Raw genomic sequence first — 21,997 nt, 5'->3', positions numbered from 1 at the left:
AGTGTGCTAAAATTTGAAAATCCTGCCGGTCAATATTTCGCTCAGTGGGGGAGGGTAGTGAGGACTAATTTTTTTGTTGGCCCTCCAAAATTTGAAAAATCGCAACCCCCTCCCCCTTGAGCGTCAGGGAAAGGGGGGGGGGCATCTCCCCAAAAAAGTCTTTTTTACACGTTTTTTTTCCCAGGTGGGGTGGGGGGGGAGGGCCGCCCCCCCCCCCCCGGGCCTCCCTCTGGATCTGCCACTGAGGTGATTGGTGCACTTTAATATCCCATAACTTCCGACCTGGGAGTATTCCCGCGATTCCCGCCCACATAGCCACGGTAAAGATTGTCATCATGAAAGAAGACATCCCCCGGGCGCCCGGGACCTTGACGTCGTGGCTTCTGGTCTCCCGCTCTTCTAAAGGAGGATAGATGCACATTAGACGGTGGGTCCCTTGTTCTCGGTGCCTACAAATTGTGAGAAATAACAATAATTATAATGTTTATACTATTAATACTACTATACATCTACTTCTACAACTACTCGTACTACTGTTGCAGCTACTAATATTACTACTACTACTACTACTACTACTACTACTACTACTACTTCTACTACTATTATGACCACTCTACTGCTCCTACTACTACTACTTCTACTACCACCAGTAATAATAATATGTGTAGTAGAGGTATAACTGCAGCAACAGTAGTAAATAGTAGTCGTCTAAATAGTAATAACAACAAAAACAGCAAAAGGAATAAGAATAGCGATGATATACTAACAAAAAAGTTATAATAATAATAACAAAATAAACAACAATAATTATAATGATAAAAGCTACCAATCACATTTTATTAATGTGCATCCCAGGGGATACTCCAGTCTCCAAGATATATAGTGCTCCGTTGAGCAGGCGCGGATCCAGGATTTCTAAGGGGAGGGGGCCCAACTTTTTTTTTTTTTTGGTCCCGAAAATTTGAAAATCGCGCCGGCCGAAAAGTCGCTCAGTGGGGGGGGGGGGGGGGGGGGGGGGGGGGTAGTGAGCACATTTTTTGGGGGGTCTTCGACAATTTAAAAATTTGCACCCCCCAAAAAGGTAAAACTCACGTGTTTTTACATGATTTTTTTCTCAAGGTCGAGGGGGGGCTCGGCCCCCCCGGCCCCCCCCCTGGATCCGCCACTGCCGTTGAGGATTAGAGTCAGTTTTTAGTCAGTGGAGGAAATTGTGCTATTGTTGCCCGGGCATTTATGGGGGGAACATGAAGATGAAACATAAAGGGGACGAGATTTTCTTCTTGTTGTATTCTCAGCATCGCTCTCAAACGTGCTTATATTTTTATGCATGAAAAACTTTTGACATTAACCCACTAACAACCATTCATATCCATTCATTATAAAAAGCCATAGCATATACAAACTATCATGAGAAGTAATTAAAGTGAGTTGAAATCTTACGTAAATATCCTGTGTTTCATCACCTTAAATTGATTTCGATATTGAGATCAATTTTATGGCTTATTAAAACACCCCTGAACTTAAAGGTATTAGTACATTATTTTGTTTCTGAAGCAAACTGCATAGAATTCATAAATTGTGATTACTTACGAAGTGTTTGTTGGACATTCTCCTCGCAGCAATAATACAACACAGACACATCATAGCCACGAGAACACACGCTCCCACAGCCACTCCAAATATGCCACCAATACCTAGGAAATTGCCCAGTGAAGTCAGCTCTGTGAGTAAGATTATTGGAAAATATTATCTTTTGAATGTAGCTTAATAGGGACATTTGTGCTATGTGACCAATAGACCAAAATCTATATTCATCAATAACTTATCAATACTTTATCAATACTTTATCAATACATCTACAGGAAGTAAAGAACTGGAAGTTAAAATGCTTGCAAACAGTACACTTCCAAGTAAGCTCAGGAAGCACTGGTCACAATACACTCCTTCCAGATAGTAGACGTACTCTTCTTTCATTACTGAGTAAAGGTATGGCCTATTTTAGGTAATAATTATTTGCTCAATGACTTATGGTTTACCAATCCCCACCCAATAGAGGATTTACCCATTATAAAAAGGGTTCGTTTTGGACTCCCGTCAGAATACTTCGGACCATTATCAAAGAGAACATTTGAGACAGTCAGGAGGAAACTTCATTGAGAGAGGAGGCTCTCAGACATCAGACTTTCTCTAGACTTCAACGCATCGTTACATTGTATTTGTATATCTTCATGTCATGTTATGCATGTATTTCATCGTGATAAATATTATGCTGTACATTCAATTATATTCAACTTGTGTCAGCATTCAAATCACTATACTCTAGAAAGTATACCTTGTATCGTAATACCAATCCCAGCATATAGGGAAGGGGGGGGGGGAATACCGTTTGGAATGATTGAACATGCAACAATTGTTTTATTTGAAGCATGTTTGGATACCTTATTTTTGACACTGGCAGGTCACTAATTGGCGAGGGGTCCAGATGGCTGACTAGGGGGCTGAGCCCCATGACTAGAAGCTCAAGGGTTTTAGGCATTTAAAGGGATAGTTGATCGAGCGCTACACAAAATATTTTTTTGTGTGTGAGATAATACAAAACTGAGTGTCAAATTTGTAGGAACATACAGTGTGAATGACAAATCATCTTTGTTTGACCAAAATCGGTTTAGAGACGGCTGAAATATCCATAAATATAAGCATTTCTAATATTTGTGTACCACCACAAATATTAGATAATTTGAACCAGCCGTTGAAAAAACGAAATAGCACCTAAAACATTTTATTCCAGCCAATGCCGATGTTGGCTTTTTGTTGGCTTTTTCGTGTTGGTTACATACGCACAACCAGCCGGCCCATGTACTGTTATCAATATTGGGGCCGAAATGAAGGCTTCTTGATAAGCATGTTTATTTGCCTGACCGGAATTTGGGAATTTGTAATTTTCCAACGGACGCATAAAAAGGATTTTAATTTACAGTTTCTTAAAGAAAAAACCCAGAAAATCATGTAATTTCAGCAATATTTGTAAATCCCTGGTATCGAATTAGAAATAAACCACGTTTGAATTTTATTTGGGGGGCAACTACCCCCAACCCCCCCCCCCTCCGGTATGTATAAATCGATACGGGTCGGATTTTGTTGCGTGAAAAGCACCCCTTTATCAGAAATTTTGGGAACACGAATGCGGTACCTCCGACCCCGCAGTGGGGAAGGGGGGGGGGGCGGGGAAGGGGCCGGGACTCTGAAATGTTGAATTAATTATTGAGTTTTTAGAGCGTGGGTCATTCTTACCGCATACTCTCGCGGGGCCAACCCCTGCAGGTGATCTATCCGCGTAGCCAAAATGACAGGTGCAGGAGAAGGACCCAACCATGTTGGTACAATTGGCATTCTCCGAGCAGTCATTGGTAGTCGTACTTGCACATTCATTGATGTCTAAAGAAGAACAGGAATAAATTATTGACGTTCAAGTTCACATTCATCTATTTTCCCACAACAACAACGAATACGTATAAATAAATAGCTTTTTACACCACATTGGTGTAAAATAACATGAAATATGAGGATAAAAAAGATAATAGTGGTGTCTATAATAATTTATTAAGCGTTTGGTCTCTATAAGTGCTTTTTAAACCAAGCCATCGGATGCCAATATACGTTCTCCACTCCCAGGGGAATTTTCAATGAATATTCAAGCGCCTTATTCGAGATAACTAGTCAACTGCAAAAACTTGAGCATCATATCGCTTACCGGCTACAAATGTATTTGTGTTAATGGACGGAGTTAAGAAAATGCCTTGCCTACTTATCCGCATCAGCCAAAACTTGGTAAAACGAGATTATGACAGCACTTTTTAAAAACCCTGGTGCCCAGACATCCGTGGCAAAACAATTATGAATAGTGCCCCAAAACAAATAGATTTCAAGGTCACATTGATCTGGACTTTTATTATAGGGATCCAAAAAATCTGCTGTAAATGCTTACCCGCGATGACAGTGTCTTCGGGAACAAAGACTATGGTCGTTGGTCCTGCAGTAGCCGACCCCCCTTGAATAGCACTATCTATATCTTGATAAAGTTGGGCCATTGTTGTAGACGGTTCGGTGATGGCTTCAGCTACGAATATCAGACTCCCTCTCCGAATTTCAATAACCGTAACTCCATAAATCGTATCAGTGTTCTGCATCATCTGTATTAGCACGCAAATAGAAAATTGTGATTGTTGAATTTTCGATAAGGTTTTGCGGTAGCAGATCTTGGCATTCGGGTAACGCTGACGACATGGGAACAATCATTACCATACATTCTAAAAAGTAAAATGTGAAATCACACTTCAAAAGGGCTGAGGAGTGACCTTTATTTCTAAACGTTGAACCTTAGTTTGTGTATTGCTGTAAACACTATAAAAGCTGCATCCAGCATTAAAAAGGGTTGAATCTACCTTTTTGAAAACATTGTCATCCCCGGCCCTCTTTGAATTTTAGTGGTTAGCGCAATGTTCACATATGACGCAGTAAACACTGCGAAAACCCATTGCAGTTTATTTTACCTGTAAATGAAAACTCTGTTTTACAGAGATACAGAAAAGTGAAGCATATCATACTTTACCTCATTATGTGTGAACGAGCCTTAAAGCAGGAGAATGGATGAGAAAGAGGGAGAGAGAGAGGATCAGAATTCAGACCTACCACGATAATGAAAGCGTTAGCCTGTGCTTGGAATTCAGGAGAATTTGGGTCACTCAGGGCATCAGTGTATTCGTAATCAATAGCGTTGAGCGATAGGGCTCGCACTATAATGCTGTATGTGTTTGCCTCTGTCAATATAAAACAAAGAAATAAACAAGCAAAAAACGAAAAACATGATTAAAGCGATTGCAATAACAAACAAAATATCAAACTACGTCAACCTTTTCAATCTTTTTCCTCATCATTTGAAACAGTGCAATGGCATATATCACACAATCCGAACATGAATGCAGTCTAGGTGTTGAAATGGCCCTTAAGTGATGATCGATTTCTAGGAAGTAACAATGTATTATTAGGATTTTCGTTCACTCTAGTTCATCATTCCTATTTCTGATTTCATATGATCTGGTTGAATCCTTGACGCATGCTCCGCCGACGATTGCTCTGCCGACATTTACTCTGCAAAACATGCCAATTGCTCCGTGACATTTGCTTGGCGACATAATTATTCTCCATCGTCGAATGCTCCTCCGACAGTTACTCCGCCGACAGTTGCTCCGACGAACATTACTCCGCCAATATTTGCTCCTATGACAATTGCTGTACATGAGGCGATAAATGCTCCCCAAACGATACTTGCTCCTCGGACAGTTGCTCCTCCTACAATTGCCCCGACGACAGTTGGTCCAACAACAAAAAATGTCCAGTGGAAGACAAATGCCATTTTGGATCAGAGAGCAATTTTATTGTCTTCAACGTTATACTTTTGCGGAGGAGCAATTATTGTCGTAAAGGCATTTTGTACTTTACGGGGCACTTTTTGGGCGGAGCAAATGTCGTCGGAGCCAATGTCGGCAAAGCAAGATTTAGTGTCGTAGGAGCAAATATCGGCGGAGTAACTGTTGTTCAAGGAGCATTTGTCACCGGAGTATTTATCTTTTCATGCGGAGAAATTGTCGATGGAGCAATTGTATAGTAGTAGAAATGGTAGTGGTGGTGGTTATTTTACCTGACTGCTAACAAAGCATAAATGCATGTTAGTAAGAGTCGTAGGAGCAAATATCCGTGGAGCAATTGTCGTCGGAGCAACAGGCGACAGAGCGACTGTCGGTGGAGTAACTGTCGGCGGAGCATTTGACGTCGGTGCAAATGTTACCTTTTGCAGAGCATTCGTTGCAGGAGCATGTGTCGGGTTACCGATCTAGGTCCCGTTGTATAAAACTTGCCATTCATGGTAACTTTACTCATTAATATGAACTTCAGTGGGAACATTGATTGGATTGGTTGTTAAATGATGTATGCAATTTGGCCCAGATTTGTTGACCAGAAAAATTCAGTACAAATTAGGCCTACATTAAAAAAGCAAATATAGAAAATATTTGAATCAATCGGTATGCCTTTTATTTGCTTGTAAATTAAAGTGTCTATAGAGCGGAAATGAGGATTTATGAAGGACCCTTTGCAAAAAGAGGGCAACACAATAACAGGTATATGAGTTACAAAATTGTTCAAACGAACAAACTACAATGTTAAGCAAATGTAAGTTTTTTATAATATGAATTATACATATAGGTTATTAGGTCATATTCAGAAAATTATAAATGTAAATTGATGAACTTTAATTTCACAATCACAGATCGGATATTAAATTCCTAGAATTTTGCTATTGCAAGAAATATAATCATACGTTCAAGTCAGAAAGTTTTGGCCTTTCATTTAATGAGTGATCTTCAGATTTAAGAATTCAACACAGTAGATATGCGGGCTTTCATATACCCACCTACCACCATATATACCCCAATCACTCCATATATATTAAATCGCACTATTATCTGGCGCGCTTTGACGTTCATGGCTTTTAGACAGTATTACCCCGGTTAATAATAATAATAATGATAATATTTAATTTTTATATAGCGCTTAATACAAATGTCTCTAAGCGCTTTACAAATATACTATTACCCGGTCATTGGATTCAGTGCTTGAAGAAGCTTTAATATCAGGTACCTTATTATACCTAAACGGAAAGTGGCAAAATTGACATCCTACCAAAGAATATTAGTGCTAGCCTGGGATTCGAACTCCTTGGCTTGCAAACCACATGTCCGGTGAATTATCAACTAGACCACATCAGCTCTACGAAATATCAAAATAAATATGAAATATCGAACATTTCTTTATAAAACACGAGCACAATAAATACCTGTGCAAACATCATTCATTCGGATGAAGGCGGGCCTGCACCGGCATTCATTCTCCACACACGTTTCTGTGTTCCCGCAGGATATAATCTGGTTAGTGGAGCATCCCATAGGAGCTATGTCAAAGAGAATGTTAGGTCACAGAAAAATGTATTCATTTTTTATTTTAAAAATAGTGCAGCATTAATAAAGAGTACACAGACAAGCTCATTACGTGCCACGCATAAAAACATAATTAATGCAACCAGGCGCGTGTCTGTCAGTGGCGGATCCCGGGGGGAATTGGATAGCCCGCCCCTTTTTGTTTTTGCTCAAGGGTGGGGGGGGGGGGGGGTGGGGATGTGTGTTGAGTATTAAAAAAATTGCTCTCAGCCCCCCCCCCCCCCTCCCACTGAGCGAAATATCGGTTGGCGCGTTTTTTTTTCTTCTTCAGATGACCGGGGGAATTATCTGGTGCTTTAATAAAAAGGAAACATGTATAATAAATAAGACATTGTTAGTTTAAAAGGAAATCCAACCCAAATAGACATCTACTCTAATAGAAAGCAGAAAAAATAAGAGAGGCAAACTCATGAAAGTTTCAATGAAATCTGACTAAAGATAAGAAAGTTATGATTTTTTGAAAGTTTTAATCATTATACGTATGGACAATTCAAATTGGCTGAAGCCGTAATTTCACGGTGATGTAGTGCAGGACTACTATACCATCTGTTCCAACATATAAAATGACTAAAATTTAGATTTTTCAAAAAATAATGGCTCAGAGGGGTCTATTCTTTTTAGAGGACCTTCAATAATATTTTTTGAGTAGTGCCCCAAGGGAGAAGGAACTTACGAGAAAAACAGAAATTAGTGATATTTTTGTACATGGCAAATGGGAGAACAATCCACGTTCTACGTCTCATTCCACTGACCAAACTATACCAATTTGAGATTTGCATAGACTTAGCGATTTCATATTTCAAAAGTTCATAACTTCCTTACTAATGGTTCGATTCATTTGAATTTTCGCCATTTTGTTTCTGTTATTTTTCTGCTATCATACAAATTAACTTATTACAAGGGTTGGATTGCCCTTCGACACATAAAAGGCGTTCTTCTCATTATCTATGCAGGCAATAAAAAATGTGGTTGCGTGAGATAAAAGAGATTCGCCTCTCGGATTTCTTTCAAAATGCTTTCGTAAATGCCAAAAGTATCTTCAGATTATATTTCGGGAGAGACCTAAATGTAGAAATTGATGTTTGTTGAATGTTATGAATATAACATTCCAAATATGTTGGCGAGCATTTTCGTCACACCAAAATATATTTTATACTAGCTTTCAGCATCATGAAATGGGATCAAATAAGACGATAGAAAGACTTTCAAGTTGTTGACCCAAGGGGAATTTCAATACGTTATTATGGTTGCATATAGAGTCATTATGTAACATGCCATTAACTTTTCTTGGCATATTTCATAAGGAGTTGCGTGATGCTTGTGAGACCAATATTGCCTCAATAATTGGCGTATACAGACCTTGCCGTCTAGAGGGGCAATTTGTTTCACCTTTAGTACTGTGATCCATAAACCTTTGGTAAAGAGGGCCCTGATTTTGGTTACAGGGGGGGGGCATCTCTCATATTGGTGTATTTTCAGGAAGTAACTAAGGAAGCCTTCTGAGAATATATCTACATCAGTTTCACAGGTTTTGAGACTATAATTATGTTGTGTATTAGTGAAAGTATTTTCTTTTCTTGTTCGGAAATCTTTCAGGAGGGACAAATTGTACCTCCTTAGAATGCACCAGTGGCCTCAGGTTGCTATCATGTTCGAACTATACCACTTACCCATGACTGATATAACAAAGGTGCATGTTGCTGTGTTCCCACTCGGGTCTTGAGCCGCGTAAGTGACCGTGTTCTGACCGACGGGAAAGGCATCTCCGCTACGACTCGGTGTCAGAGTCACATTGTTGGAATTATCGGATGCAGAGGGCTCCACCCATATCGCCGTCGCCGTTTCTGATCCGAGCTCTGTCGTTGAAGTCTGAGAGCTCGGGCAGTCGCTGATAATCGGGGCTTCATTGTCTGCAAACATATAAGGAACATAACATTTTGTTTCAATATGTCACCAATTTTCTTTTGTTTAGTTTATTTTAGGGAATAGGCCCTACATTGAGGGTACCGTATGTGGTATGTTAATAACAAATCATTAGGGTCCATTTTAAGTGGTCATTAATAAACATTTATGCGAGGTCGCCGCCCGGGCACCGTCCTCATCGAGCGTTTGCCGTTGAGCGATTTTGGTCAAAAATCGAAGCCGCTAGGTCAAAGGCTGCCGACCGATTTTGGACTCGCCGCCCAGGGACCGATCGATCTCCCAGAGGCGACCGGGCGGCGACTGCTTGGCAGCCTTATAGCGGCTTCGATTTTTGACCTAAATCGCTCGACGGCGAACGCTCGATTAGGTCGGTGCCCGGGCGTCGACCGCCCAGGCACCGAGCGTTCTTTGGGCGGCGAGTGAAAGTGAGAAGGTGCCGCCCGAATTTTAACTCAGCAGCGACCGAGCGATGCCCTAAAAACAAGTGGTGCCCGGGCAGCCGTCGCTCGGTGCCCGGACGAAATTGGCTCAAAGACTACTTTTAGGTGTTGTGACCATACCTTTAATTGTATCCTGAATATCATCTGTTCTGTACATGATTATTCATTATCTTATCTTTAATTGGCTTGTACTTTTCTATCATACTCTTTTAACAAATACCTCAATAAGCCATCCATCAACGTATATTTTTTTATTCTTTATAATTACCCCATCACAATACTGGCACTCTGCTTGATCTTTTGTTGTATATTTGTGAGAGGATTATGTTATTATGTTGAGGACTACATTCATTTTTCTTCGTAATGTATTTTTATTTCGTTTCCACATTATGGTATATTATTCAATGTTATTTTCAATCATCAGTCGTGTAAATTATTGTTTTGAAGGTGTTATTTTGTATCCATTCGCCTGTAGATAATGCACAATTGAACATTAGGTTGCGAGGCATGACTGTATTTGTTTGAACGTTACCATTTTGTATCCTGCTATTGCGATATTTATATATGCTTTCTATTGATTTTTTAATCTCAATTCATGTTTGTTATATTGTTGTATTATGTGACTTGATTTGCCAAATAAAATAATAATAAATAATAATAATCCTGTAATAAGGATGTCCCATCTGGTCCACGTGAATACATGTAGGTTCATGTATCTGGTAATGTTGGGGAAAATTGTACGGACCCCAGGAAACATACTGATGAAGCTAACGTGGTTAAATTTAATCACGTTAGCCTCATCAGTATATATTATTACAAATACTTACCACTGACAACTATGCCCGCAAACATTTATTTGGCTGTATTGTCCCAGGAAACGTATTGATGAGGCTACCGTGATTAAATTTTATCACAATATATTATTACAAATACTTACCACTGACAACTATGGCAAACATGCATGTGGCTGTATTGCCTTGAGCATCGACTGCTGTATAAGACAGAGAGGTGATTCCAAGTGGAAAGTTGCCTGGATTGGTCCCCTCTCCATTGAATGTCTGTGTAACGTCATTAGAGTTATCTGTCACACCGGGTTCTACCCAGGAAACCATCGCAAAGTCCTGATCGGGTTCCGTGCTCACAGACTGTGTGGATGGACACCGGTCTATCACAGGCTCTTCGGTGTCTGAGCAATGTAAAGATTAAAAATATATAATATTATTATAATTTTTTAAAGAATCGCGCATTAGAGAAATGGTCGTTAGGACTTTCAAAAAGATCATCCTGAGTCGATTTCAATTGTCTTTTCCGGTACCTTTTGTACTGAGCGACCATAACAATGATATATTGGTAATAATACAAAACGATTTATAGAGACATTGTAGATGTTCTAATTACTACATAAACCCAGAGTAATGCAGTTACTACACTTTTATAAAATGTTACAAATTTTGAGCTTGATTTTTAAGGTAATTCACGAGCGTATGCCAATTGAAATCGCCCATTCGTTAATTTCTCTCTTTCCCCTTCATTCTCAATTCCCCCTTTTTGTTTTCCCCTCTCGTTCTCTATCTCCCTCTCTTTGTCTCACCTCTCTTTCCTGTTCAAAATAATGTCTGTAATAATTTGTCCATATCCCTTACCTTTTAATATATATTGTGTAATGAATTTCTCTCTCATACTCTAATAATAAACAAGCCTCATCCATATTTTGGCGGTTAAAGTTGAAACAACTGGATCTTGAGAGACATTTTATACCCAGCAGAAGATTACATTACTTTCTACTCTACATTTATTTGTGATGGTACAGCTTTTTCTTTTCCATGCACATGAATCAAATATTAATTAAAACTGAACCTCAAATTATAGGATATTAATTTTGTAGATAGGATTATAACGTGTAGAAATTATGTTGGGAACAAATTGTGGAGCGACTAAACATGACCACCAATTCGGAGGGACCTTATCCTCATACATTCAGTTGATGTTTCCAGTTCCTTTCACCTGTTCCTTTCTTTAATACTTTCTTCCCCCTTCCCCCTTTTTAAAGAACAGGGAGGATGGATAACTAACCATAATTGGTTCCTCAATATCTAGTATGAAAGTTATTCAATGCTGGCAATAATAATAGTATTAATAGTAAAAGATATTAAATAATGATAACAAAATATTTGAAAGGGTGCATGAAACATAAGAAATACATGTACATTTAGAAGTTCCACCTACCACTGACTACTATCTCGAACATGCAAGTAGCTCTATTTCCAGCGGCATCAACAGCTGTGTATGAAAGAGAGGTTATTCCCAGTGAAAAGTCGCCTGCATTGGTCACCTCTCCGTTGAATGTCAATGTAACATTATTAGAGTTATCTGACACTGTTGGTTCAGTCCAAGAAACTGTAGCGAAATTCTGACCGAGCTTCATGGGAACGGACTGGGAGGATGGACAGTCAATTATAGCTGGTTCCTCATTATCTGAAAAGAAAACGAATGCATAATACAATTATAATATAGATAATATCAATAACTGTAATATGATGATGATGATGATTATGACGATAATAATAAGGTTGATAATGATAATAAAAATAATAATAATAATAATAATAATATCAATGTAGGCCTACTATTATGAATATTGATAACATTAATACCACCACTATTACAACTACTACAGCATTTAAATATCACAATGTTTACTTGAAATTTACAAAAAATTATAATTATTTTGACACTGATAAAATCATCTTAAGATCTTGACTTGGTCAGGGGCTCGAACACGGACCTAATCAATAAATTATTCAACTTCTTTTAACCTTAACTTACACTCAAAATATTCCAAAGCTAGTCTGGAATACAAAATAAATATCCACAAGATTCACCTACCACTGACTACTATCTCAAACATGCAAGTAGCTCTATTTCCAGCGGCATCAACAGCTCTGTATGAAAGAGAAGTGATTCCTCGTGTAAAGTTGCGTCGACTGATCTCCTCCCCTGGCCCATCGAATGACAGCGTAACATTATCAGAGTTATCTGACACTGTTGGTTCAGTCCAAGAAACTGTAGCGAAATTCTGACCGAGCTTCATGGGAACGGACTGGGAGGATGGACAGTCAATTATAGCTGGTTCCTCATTATCTGAAAAGAAAACGAATGCATAATACAATTATAATATAGATAATATCAATAACTGTAATATGATGATGATGATTATGACGATAATAATAAGGTTGATAATGATAATAATGATAATAATAATAATAATAATAATAATAATAATAATATCAATGTAGGCCTACTATTATGAATAATGATAACATTAATACCACCACTATTACAACTACTACAGCATTTAAATATCACAATGTTTACTTGAAATTTACAACAACGAATTTTCTTTATCATCATATTTGGCACATTTTTCCAAGCATTTTGATAACTTGTTCATCTTTTAATAACGCAATGAGCGTCCGTCAAAGTTGACAGCGCGCGCGGACTTGCGTTATCTTTATCCACAATACATGAGCAAAAACATGCCTATACAAAATTCTTTGTAACTCTTCAGAATAGATAAGAACTCCCAATATTTTTTCATATTTAGATAGATTATGAGTCGAAATATGATTTCATGTCTCATTTGACCCTCAATTAACTCATGACGTCATCATAATGGCCTCCAAACTCAAAATGTCAATTTGCATATTATGACGTCAGCATATTTTTGGAAAATTCATTGTATCTCTGTAAATATTGATTGATTTTCTTTCAAATTTTGTATTGTTCTAGCTGAGACAATTGTCTACAAATATAGTGTAAACAATTTTTCATTTTGACAAAAGCATCATGGCGTATTTTTGCGATTAAAGGAGGCATGTCAATTTTTCACATTTTGCGTGTATTCTCTATAGGACATGACTTTTTCTCAAAACTTGATTCTACACTCCTGTCTTTCGCGAGCAAAATCTCCGTTGTTTTAGTTTCGTTTTCGCTGAGCTTTAAGTATATGTTGTAGCTGAGACAATAAGCTATCACACGTTTCTCTCTTATTTTTCGATCAGATGCCGGGATCATGCTCATATTTCACTTGCAAAGTAGGATTTGAGAATTCCATTTCCCGTTTACGTGTAATCGCTATGTGAATTGTTTTGTTATATCGGTAACGCACTTGACATTCTCGAGATCCATGGTTCGAGTCCGGGTGTCTCCAACAATATTTGTCTTCACTTTTTTTTTCTTTTTGACCTTTCACTATACCATCTCCTTTGATTATTAAAACATTTAGAATCGCAAATAATGTAATAAACAACCCTATTTACTTTATTATTACCCTATTTTCACTTAATCCATTACTTTTTGCATTTAATCCCTATGGCAGATGACTTTTTCTCAAATCTGGATTCTACATTTCTGTGTTTTGAGCAATATCGACGGTATTTCTGCTTGGATTTTGTTGATTTTTTAGTGCGTTGTAGCTGAGACAAGTTTCCACAAGATTTGTTACAAATTCCGAACTTGATTCTTAAGGTAATTCACGAGCGTATGCCAATTGAAATCGCCCATTCGTTAATTTCTCTCTTTCCCCTTCATTCTCAATTCCCCCTTTTTGTTTTCCCCTCTCGTTCTCTATCTCCCCCTCTTTGTCTCACCTCTCTTTACTGTTCAAAATAATGTCTGTAATAATTTGTCCATATCCCTTACCTTTAAATATATTATTGTGTAATGAATTTCTCTCTTATACTCTAATAATAAACAAGCCTCATCCATATTTTGGCGGTTAAAGTTGAAACAACTGGATCTTGAGAGACATTTTATACCCAGCAGAAGATTACATTACTTTCTACTCTACATTTATTTGTGATGGTACAGCTTTTTCTTTTCCATGCACATGAATCAAATATTAATTAAAACTGAACCTCAAATTATAGGATATTAATTTTGTAGATAGGATTATAACGTGTAGAAATTATGTTGGGAAAAAGCTGTGGAGCGACTAAACATGACCACCAATTCGGAGGGACCTTATCCTCATACATTCAGTTGATGTTTCCAGTTCCTTTCACCTGTTCCTTTCTTTAATACTCTCTTCCCCCTTCCCCCTTTTTAAAGAACAGGGAGGATGGATAACTAACCATAATTGGTTCCTCAATATCTAGTATGAAAGTTATTCAATGCTGGCAATAATAATAGTATTAATAGTAAAAGATAATGATAACAAAATATTTGAAAGGGTGCATGAAACATAAGAAATACATGTACATTTAGAAGTTCCACCTACCACTGACTACTATCTCGAACATGCAAGTAGCTCTATTTCCAGCGGCATCAACAGCTGTGTATGAAATAGAGGTTATTCCCAGTGAAAAGTCGCCTGCATTGGTCACCTCTCCATTGAATGTCAATGTAACATTATTAGAGTTATCTGACACTGTTGGTTCAGTCCAAGACACTGTAGCGAAATTCTGACCGAGCTTCATGGGAACGGACTGGGAGGATGGACAGTCAATTATAGCTGGTTCCTCATTATCTGAAAAGAAAACGAATGCATAATACAATCATAATATAGATAATATCAATAACTGTAATATGATGATGATGATGATTATGACGATAATAATAAGGTTGATAATGATAATAATAATAATAATAATAATAATAATAATATCAATGTAGGCCTACTATTATGAATAATGATAACATTAATTAAGACTTTGAGCGGGCATGAAAGATAAAATATATATCCACAAGAATCACCTACCACTGACTACTATCTCGAACACGCAAGAAGCTCTATTTCCAGCAGTATCTTCAGCTATGTATGAAAGAGAAGTGATTCCTTGTGTAAAGTTGCCTGGATTGGTCCCCTCTCCATGGAATGTTAAGTTAATCTTCAAAGATGCATCTACATTATCCATCACTGTTGGTTCAGCCCAATACACCGAAGCAAAATCCTGACCGAGTTCCATGGAAACGGACTGGGAGGATGGACAGCCAAGTATTGCTGGTTCCTCATTATCTGGAATGAGAGCAATTTAATGATAATGATAATAACATTACTCGTACTAAAAAATGAAACTAATGATAATAGTATTGATCATCATTAATGATGATGATTATAATAATATTGATGATGATGATAATGACAGTGATACCAATTATAAGTATAAAAAACAATGACAATATAGTAGGAGACCAGCCTGTAGGTCCCGTGACCAATCTCTGGGAACAAAGGTTTGAAAGTGTTTTTGTGTTCCCTGATGAATACCGAACAATTTTGACTTGGGCTGCCCCCTTGAAAATCCTGGGCATTCTTGTGAGGGGTCAACAAAGGTCATACAGGGTAGAAATTCAAATATATATGCAAATCGTGTCGATATGCATATCAAATTACTCGACTGGTCATGCGCTATGGTAAAAAAAGGTCAATGCACTTTAGACTGGTGGTCAAATTCACCAACACAGTTAAGGTCGGAGGTATAAAAATATATACATTTTTGGAATCCTCATGACCAGACGAGTAATTTGATATGCAATTTGATAAGGTTAACTGTGTTGGTGAATTTGACCACCAGTCAAAAGTGTGTTGGCCTTTCAACGTTTTTGAATATACTAAAACCCAAAATATTCAAAAGCTAGCATGAAATATAAAATATATATCCACAAGATGCACCTACCAATGACTACTATCTCAAACATGCAAGTAGCTCTATTTCCAGCGGCATCAACAGCTGTGTATGAAAGAGAAGTGATTCCTCGTGTAAAGTTGCGTGGATTGATCTCCTCCCCAGGCCCATCGAATGACAGCGTAACATTATCAGAGTTATCTGACACTGTTGGTTCAGTCCAAGACACCGTAGCGAAATTCTGACCGAGCTTCATTGGAATGGCCTGGGACGATGGACAGCCAGCTATAACTGGATCCTCAGTATCTGGAATGAGAGCAATTTAATGATAATAATAATAACATTACTCGTACTAAAAAATGATAGGATTTGAATAGAATCGATCATCACAATCATTGTAACGATGATGAATAAAATTACCATTTTTTTATAATAACGATCTTAATAATATTAATGATATTAATGATGACAATGATACTAATATCAATTCATTACTTTCATGATAGTTATAATAATTATAATAATAATCATTATCGTCATCATCATCATTATTACAATCATTTTGATAATACTGAAAAGTGAATATCAATGTAGGCCTACTATTATGAATAATGATAACATTAATTAAGACTTTGAGCGGGCATGAAAGATAAAATATATATCCACAAGAATCACCTACCACTGACTACTATCTCGAACACGCAAGAAGCTCTATTTCCAGCAGTATCTTCAGCTATGTATGAAAGAGAAGTAATTCCTTGTGTAAAGTTGCCTGGATTGGTCCCCTCTCCATCGAATGTTAAGTTAATCTTCAAAGATGCATCTGCATTATCCATCACTGTTGGTTCAGCCCAATACACCGAAGCAAAATCCTGACCGAGTTCCATGGAAACGGACTGGGAGGATGGACAGCCAAGTATTGCTGGTTCCTCATTATCTGGAATGAGAGCAATTTAATGATAATGATAATAACATCCCTTGTAAAGGATGTGATAGATCCTACATCGGTGAAACTGCCCGTTCGATAAAAGAAAGAATCACTGAGCATAAGAGGGACGTCAGACTCCGTCGAACTGACAACTCAGCCGTAGCCGAACATGCTTGGGATAACCAGCATCAACCAGACTGGGACGGGGTTCAGTGCCTTTCCCAGGAACGGCATTGGTATACACGGAGGGTGAAAGAAGCTATCAATATCCGTCTCAATCCTAATAATTTCAACAGAGACAACGGGATCGATATCCCCGAATTTTGGATGCGGACGATACGCCGCCATGACACTCGCCGTCCTGCCAGCCAACACCGGTCGATTCCATTCAGCAGACGGTCCGAGCCAGCGGCCAGTTGATTGGTTGAGTACCGTATGCGTCGGCCAATAGGCCTGGTGCATTAGCCGAACCAGCGGCCGAATCCAGCGGCCTGGTGATTGGTCGATCACCGTGTGCGTCGACCAATAGGCATTGTGCGTTATTGTTCCAATTATCGATCGAATTATGGACCGCTCCGCCGGTCCTCCCGTAGAGTATAAAAGACCCTTGCTTACAGTAGTTATTATCACCAGATGAAGTGTTGCAGATGCACACGAAACGTCGTGAACTTTTAGATTCCTTATTGACCACATTGCGAGACAAACGAATATCACTAGCGATATTATTTTCGATACTATATCCGCAATGAGTAATATATTTAGCATTAATAATAACATTACTCGTACTAAAAAATGATAGGATTTGAATAGAATCGATCATCACAATAATTGTAACGATGATTAATAAAAATACCGTTTTTTTTATAATAAAGATGTTAATAATATTGATGATATTAACTCTTATCATGCCACAGGGCTAATCCCCATTGCGCCAAGCCCCAAATCCCCCCGTGCCAGGTTGTTTTGGAGATAATCTGATCAACGCGATGGATCTATGAAAAGCGAGTGCAAAACACACAGCACAGTCCAATGAGCATAAACAATAACTGCTATTACGAATGCTGCATTGCACGCACATGGCACTCAAGCGATGGCTCTCTCGCATGTACAAAGCACTATAACGATAGCGTGCATGCAGCCTTATGGCAGGCTATGAGTGAATGATGACAATAATACTAATATCAATTCATTACTTTCATGATAGTTATAATAATTATAATAATAATCATTATTGTCATCATCATCATCATCATTACAATCATTTTGATAATACTGAAAATGATGACTATTAAATTACAAAATTAGATTTTAAGAAGTAACTACAGAATGTACATCAAGGATATCATGATCATCAGGGTAAAAATGATAACATTTGATTTCGTTAAAGTACTAATGACTTTGTCACAATTGAAGTCATCCTAAGATAATTTCATGACGAGGGGGTGCAAAGGCGTAATCAATTAATAGATTTCTTTTAGACTTAAATTTAAGATCAATATATTCAAAAGCTAGCATGAAAAGTAAGAAATACATGTACATTTACAAGATCTACCTACCACTGACTACTATCTCGAACATGCAAGTAGCTCTATTTCCAGCAGTATCTTCAGCTATGTATGAAAGAGAAGTAATTCCTTGTGTAAAGTTGCCTGGATTAGTCCCCTCTCCATCGAGTGTCAAGGTAAAATTAATAGCATTTTCCCTAACTGATGGTTCAGACCAAAACACTGTAGAAAAGTTCTGTCCAGGCTTCATGGGTACGAACTGGGAGGATGGACAGTCAATTATTTTTGGTTCCTCGGTATCTAAACAAAATCATGCACGAAAATAAATACAACTTTCATTACAACGTATCTTCTTACATAAGCACGAAACGTATAGTCAGTGTGGTATATGCGTGAGTGTGTGTGCGTGTGGGGTGGTGTGTGTGCGATGTGTACATTTATATTTGTATGTATATTTGCTTTTTTTTAATTAAAAATTGTGAATTATAATGATGTATCATAATTATGTAATCAAAATCTATTACAGATGAATCTATACAACTTTATCAAATCAATCGCAACGTAATATAGCTATATCACTTGTTATTAACTACAACAGTTTTTTTAATTAAAATCCACCTCTTCTTACAGAAATGTCACTCGTCTTGATTGACATGAATTGCTCGTTACCTCTTTTTGTAAAGACTGTTGTTCAATTAACTACTCTTCCGGGCCGACAACTCACAAGCATAGCTGTCACCTTCCCCCTCCATATCATACTCTTCTTTTAAAGGGAAAGTTGAGTTTTGTTGCAGAGGGCGCTACACAAAATATTTTTTTTGTGAAATACAATTTAAATGACGAAAATCATTGTTGTTTGATCCAAATCGTTTCAGAATCGGCTGAAATATCCATAAATATAACGATTTCTAATATTTGTGGTGCATGCCCTACAAATATTCGATAATTTGAACCAGCCGTTGAAAAACGATTTACGTTTTATTCCAGCCAATGCCGATGTTGGCTTTTTTTGTCTCTTCCGTGTTAATTATAATACGCACAACCAGCTTGCCCGTGTATTATTATTATGAACTAATTAATTAATTAATGGTCATCATATTTTTTTTAAAGTGGAGCTGAATTGGTATGATCGTACTGGCTGAATTCCATACGTTTTGGGGTCTAAAATTACCTTCATAGCAATCTTAGGTCCTAAAAGAGCACTAGAAATGTCATAAATAAGAATAAGAGCAATAACCATGCACTTTGAAGTCATTTGCTGTCTGAAACAAGAACTCAACTATCCCTTTAAATTCGGTCTCCTCATTTTACTGCATGAAAAAATGTGATATGAGGTACTCGCTTTCTGTTTTTGTCTCTGTTAATAGAATTCATGTTTATCTGGTTCACCAAGGAGGTATTATTTATACATTTTACACTGTTTATTATGTGAAATTATTGAAGTCATTAAGAAGTCAACTTTGTCTTTAACGCCCTTTTGCCTCTCATCAAACGCAAGGAAGATTTTTGTTTTGGGGAATCATCTAGGCCTTTAGCTTGGTTCATACGACAGTTCGCTACCAATAGCTCTTTGTTTGAAACTTTCGAACTTGTTTAAAGTTAGGAGATAAAGACCTCGCGGTCGATACGGACGAGACTCGTGTTACAAAACTTTAGGTTTGCTCGAAGTTATAAACCACGAGCAGTGGAGTGCAACTACAATTAGTTTCGAGGTTACGCCAGCTTGTAGTTTAAAATGACTGCTTGCCCCGGCTTGTAGGTTAACATTTTGAATGTAGCCCTACTCGTCTTACTTTGCTCCCGTGTGAACCTTTGTCATTGTTGGCGCATCGTAGTTTATAACATAACAAATAGGCAAACTTAAAGTTTGAAACTGGACGGTACCCAGTGGCGGATCCAGGGGGGACGTGCCCCCCGGCCCCCCCCCAAAAATGTTAAAATCAGCCCTAAATGCGCCCAAAATGTACTAATAAAAAAAAATAAAATATGCCAATGACTGACCAAAAAGTTGACCTCACCCCCTCTCCCGATGGAGAACAATGTCAAATTACAAAATTTCGTGACCAAAAAAAAAAAAAAAAGTCCTCTTACGCCCCCCCCCGCTTATTCAGCCGCTGACTGATTCGTTGCGATTTTGGGGGGACCCCCCCCCCAAAAAAAAAGTGTCCTCTTAAAAATTATCAATATTACGTTCTATGCTCGTGTTTATGACGTAGAAGTCGCGTATATGGAAATTGCTTTGAATTTACCATGTACAGACAAAAAATGGGTTTTTGAATCAGTTGAATAAAATGTAGTCCATCTCGGTTGTATGACACATGCTCCTGGACAATTGCCTCGAGGTTAATTCCCACACTAACCGAATTCCTAACTTCTACTCTGGACCCAGTAGGGTTAGGTTTACCCTATTCCCCCAACCCTAACCTTATGCCTATCATAAAATCCTTTTACAAGATAAAGCCCGGGGCAATTGTCGCAAGAGCAAATGTAGGTTCACCTCTTTATTTCTCACCTACGACATGAAATTCAAATGAGCAGTAGGCGGTGTTATTAGAATCATCAGTTGCTGCGTACATGACCAAGTAGCTCCCGATCTCAAAGCTCAAGCCGTTCCCCGTGCTGGTGTAAGTGTTACTCATTTCTCGAGTAATGTTGTAGAACAACATAAATGATCCCGAGTCGTCGGATATGATAGGTTCAATCCAACTAACGTTGACGGCCGCATCACCTTCAGCTGGAATAACGGTTAGATCTAGTGGACAGTAACTAACAACTGGATCTTCATTATCTGAATGGACGAAAATTAAGTAAAAGAACAAAAGGTGTATCATCAGTCCTTTAGTCTGTATATCAACAAACATAATTGTTAGTAGTACAGTGTCTCCTTTCAGTAGTGTTTTTGCAATATCTTTTAATCCAAAACACTTGGCATTAGACTTTATACATTAGCAGAAAAAAATTAAAAAAATTCTGATTCTAATTCCAAAGCAGTATGTTGTGCCGTTTTCAAATAGGAGCCAGTTAATTTTAAGTAATCATTAAAGTCTCTCTATCTGCAAATATTGGTAAAATATAAAAGCACTATCTTGGTGTACATATTAACAATTTTGCGACTTGTATTTCTTTCGAGTCATATGCACTGTGGCCCACAAAGTTGGAACAGCTTTTCTTCCACTATTCATGAAATGATTGTGACAATATGATTTATTCTTGATAGATGGAAGCTGAATCTTTTCAGAAGTATAATCAATAACGATTGTCTTTTTTTCTCTCCCTCTCACTGTTTCCCTTTCCCTCTTCTTCACTAGATCTGTCTCCTTCTGTCACTGCCTCTCTCTCCTTCTCTCCTCTCTCCCCTTTCACTCTGCATCATCTCAGCTTGTCTCATTTATATGTATAACAATTTAATCCAAGGAAATTCGAGGCAATTTCTATCGTTTGGCCATTGACTGCCATGCATACTAACAATCGTTTCTAGATTTAACATCATCGATGTTGGGTTATGGATGGGTACAATATTAATATC

At 37.9% G+C, this 21,997-nt stretch overlaps 1 protein-coding gene across 1 annotated transcript; it reads right to left on the bottom strand.

The window, feature by feature from the left end:
* Positions 1 to 226: 226 nt before the first annotated feature.
* On the bottom strand, positions 227 to 17,779 carry LOC105440115 (hyalin-like). The gene is made up of 14 exons (XM_030977332.1): positions 16,718 to 17,779; positions 16,090 to 16,344; positions 15,174 to 15,431; positions 14,694 to 14,942; positions 12,302 to 12,556; positions 11,642 to 11,890; positions 10,353 to 10,601; positions 8,723 to 8,962; positions 6,893 to 7,006; positions 4,690 to 4,817; positions 3,986 to 4,190; positions 3,292 to 3,435; positions 1,591 to 1,721; positions 227 to 449 (listed from the first exon to the last, which is right to left on the bottom strand). Exons 1-14 carry the CDS (start codon positions 16,923 to 16,925, stop codon positions 261 to 263), a joined length of 2,874 nt encoding a protein of 957 aa, XP_030833192.1. The 5' UTR covers positions 16,926 to 17,779; the 3' UTR covers positions 227 to 260.
* Positions 17,780 to 21,997: the final 4,218 nt, after the last annotated feature.

Source organism: Strongylocentrotus purpuratus, unplaced genomic scaffold (assembly GCF_000002235.5).
Source record: "Strongylocentrotus purpuratus isolate Spur 01 unplaced genomic scaffold, Spur_5.0 spur5_scaffold_9, whole genome shotgun sequence".
NCBI classification, from domain to species: domain Eukaryota; kingdom Metazoa; phylum Echinodermata; class Echinoidea; order Camarodonta; family Strongylocentrotidae; genus Strongylocentrotus; species Strongylocentrotus purpuratus.
This window is presented reverse-complemented; position numbering and strand designations above follow the sequence as displayed.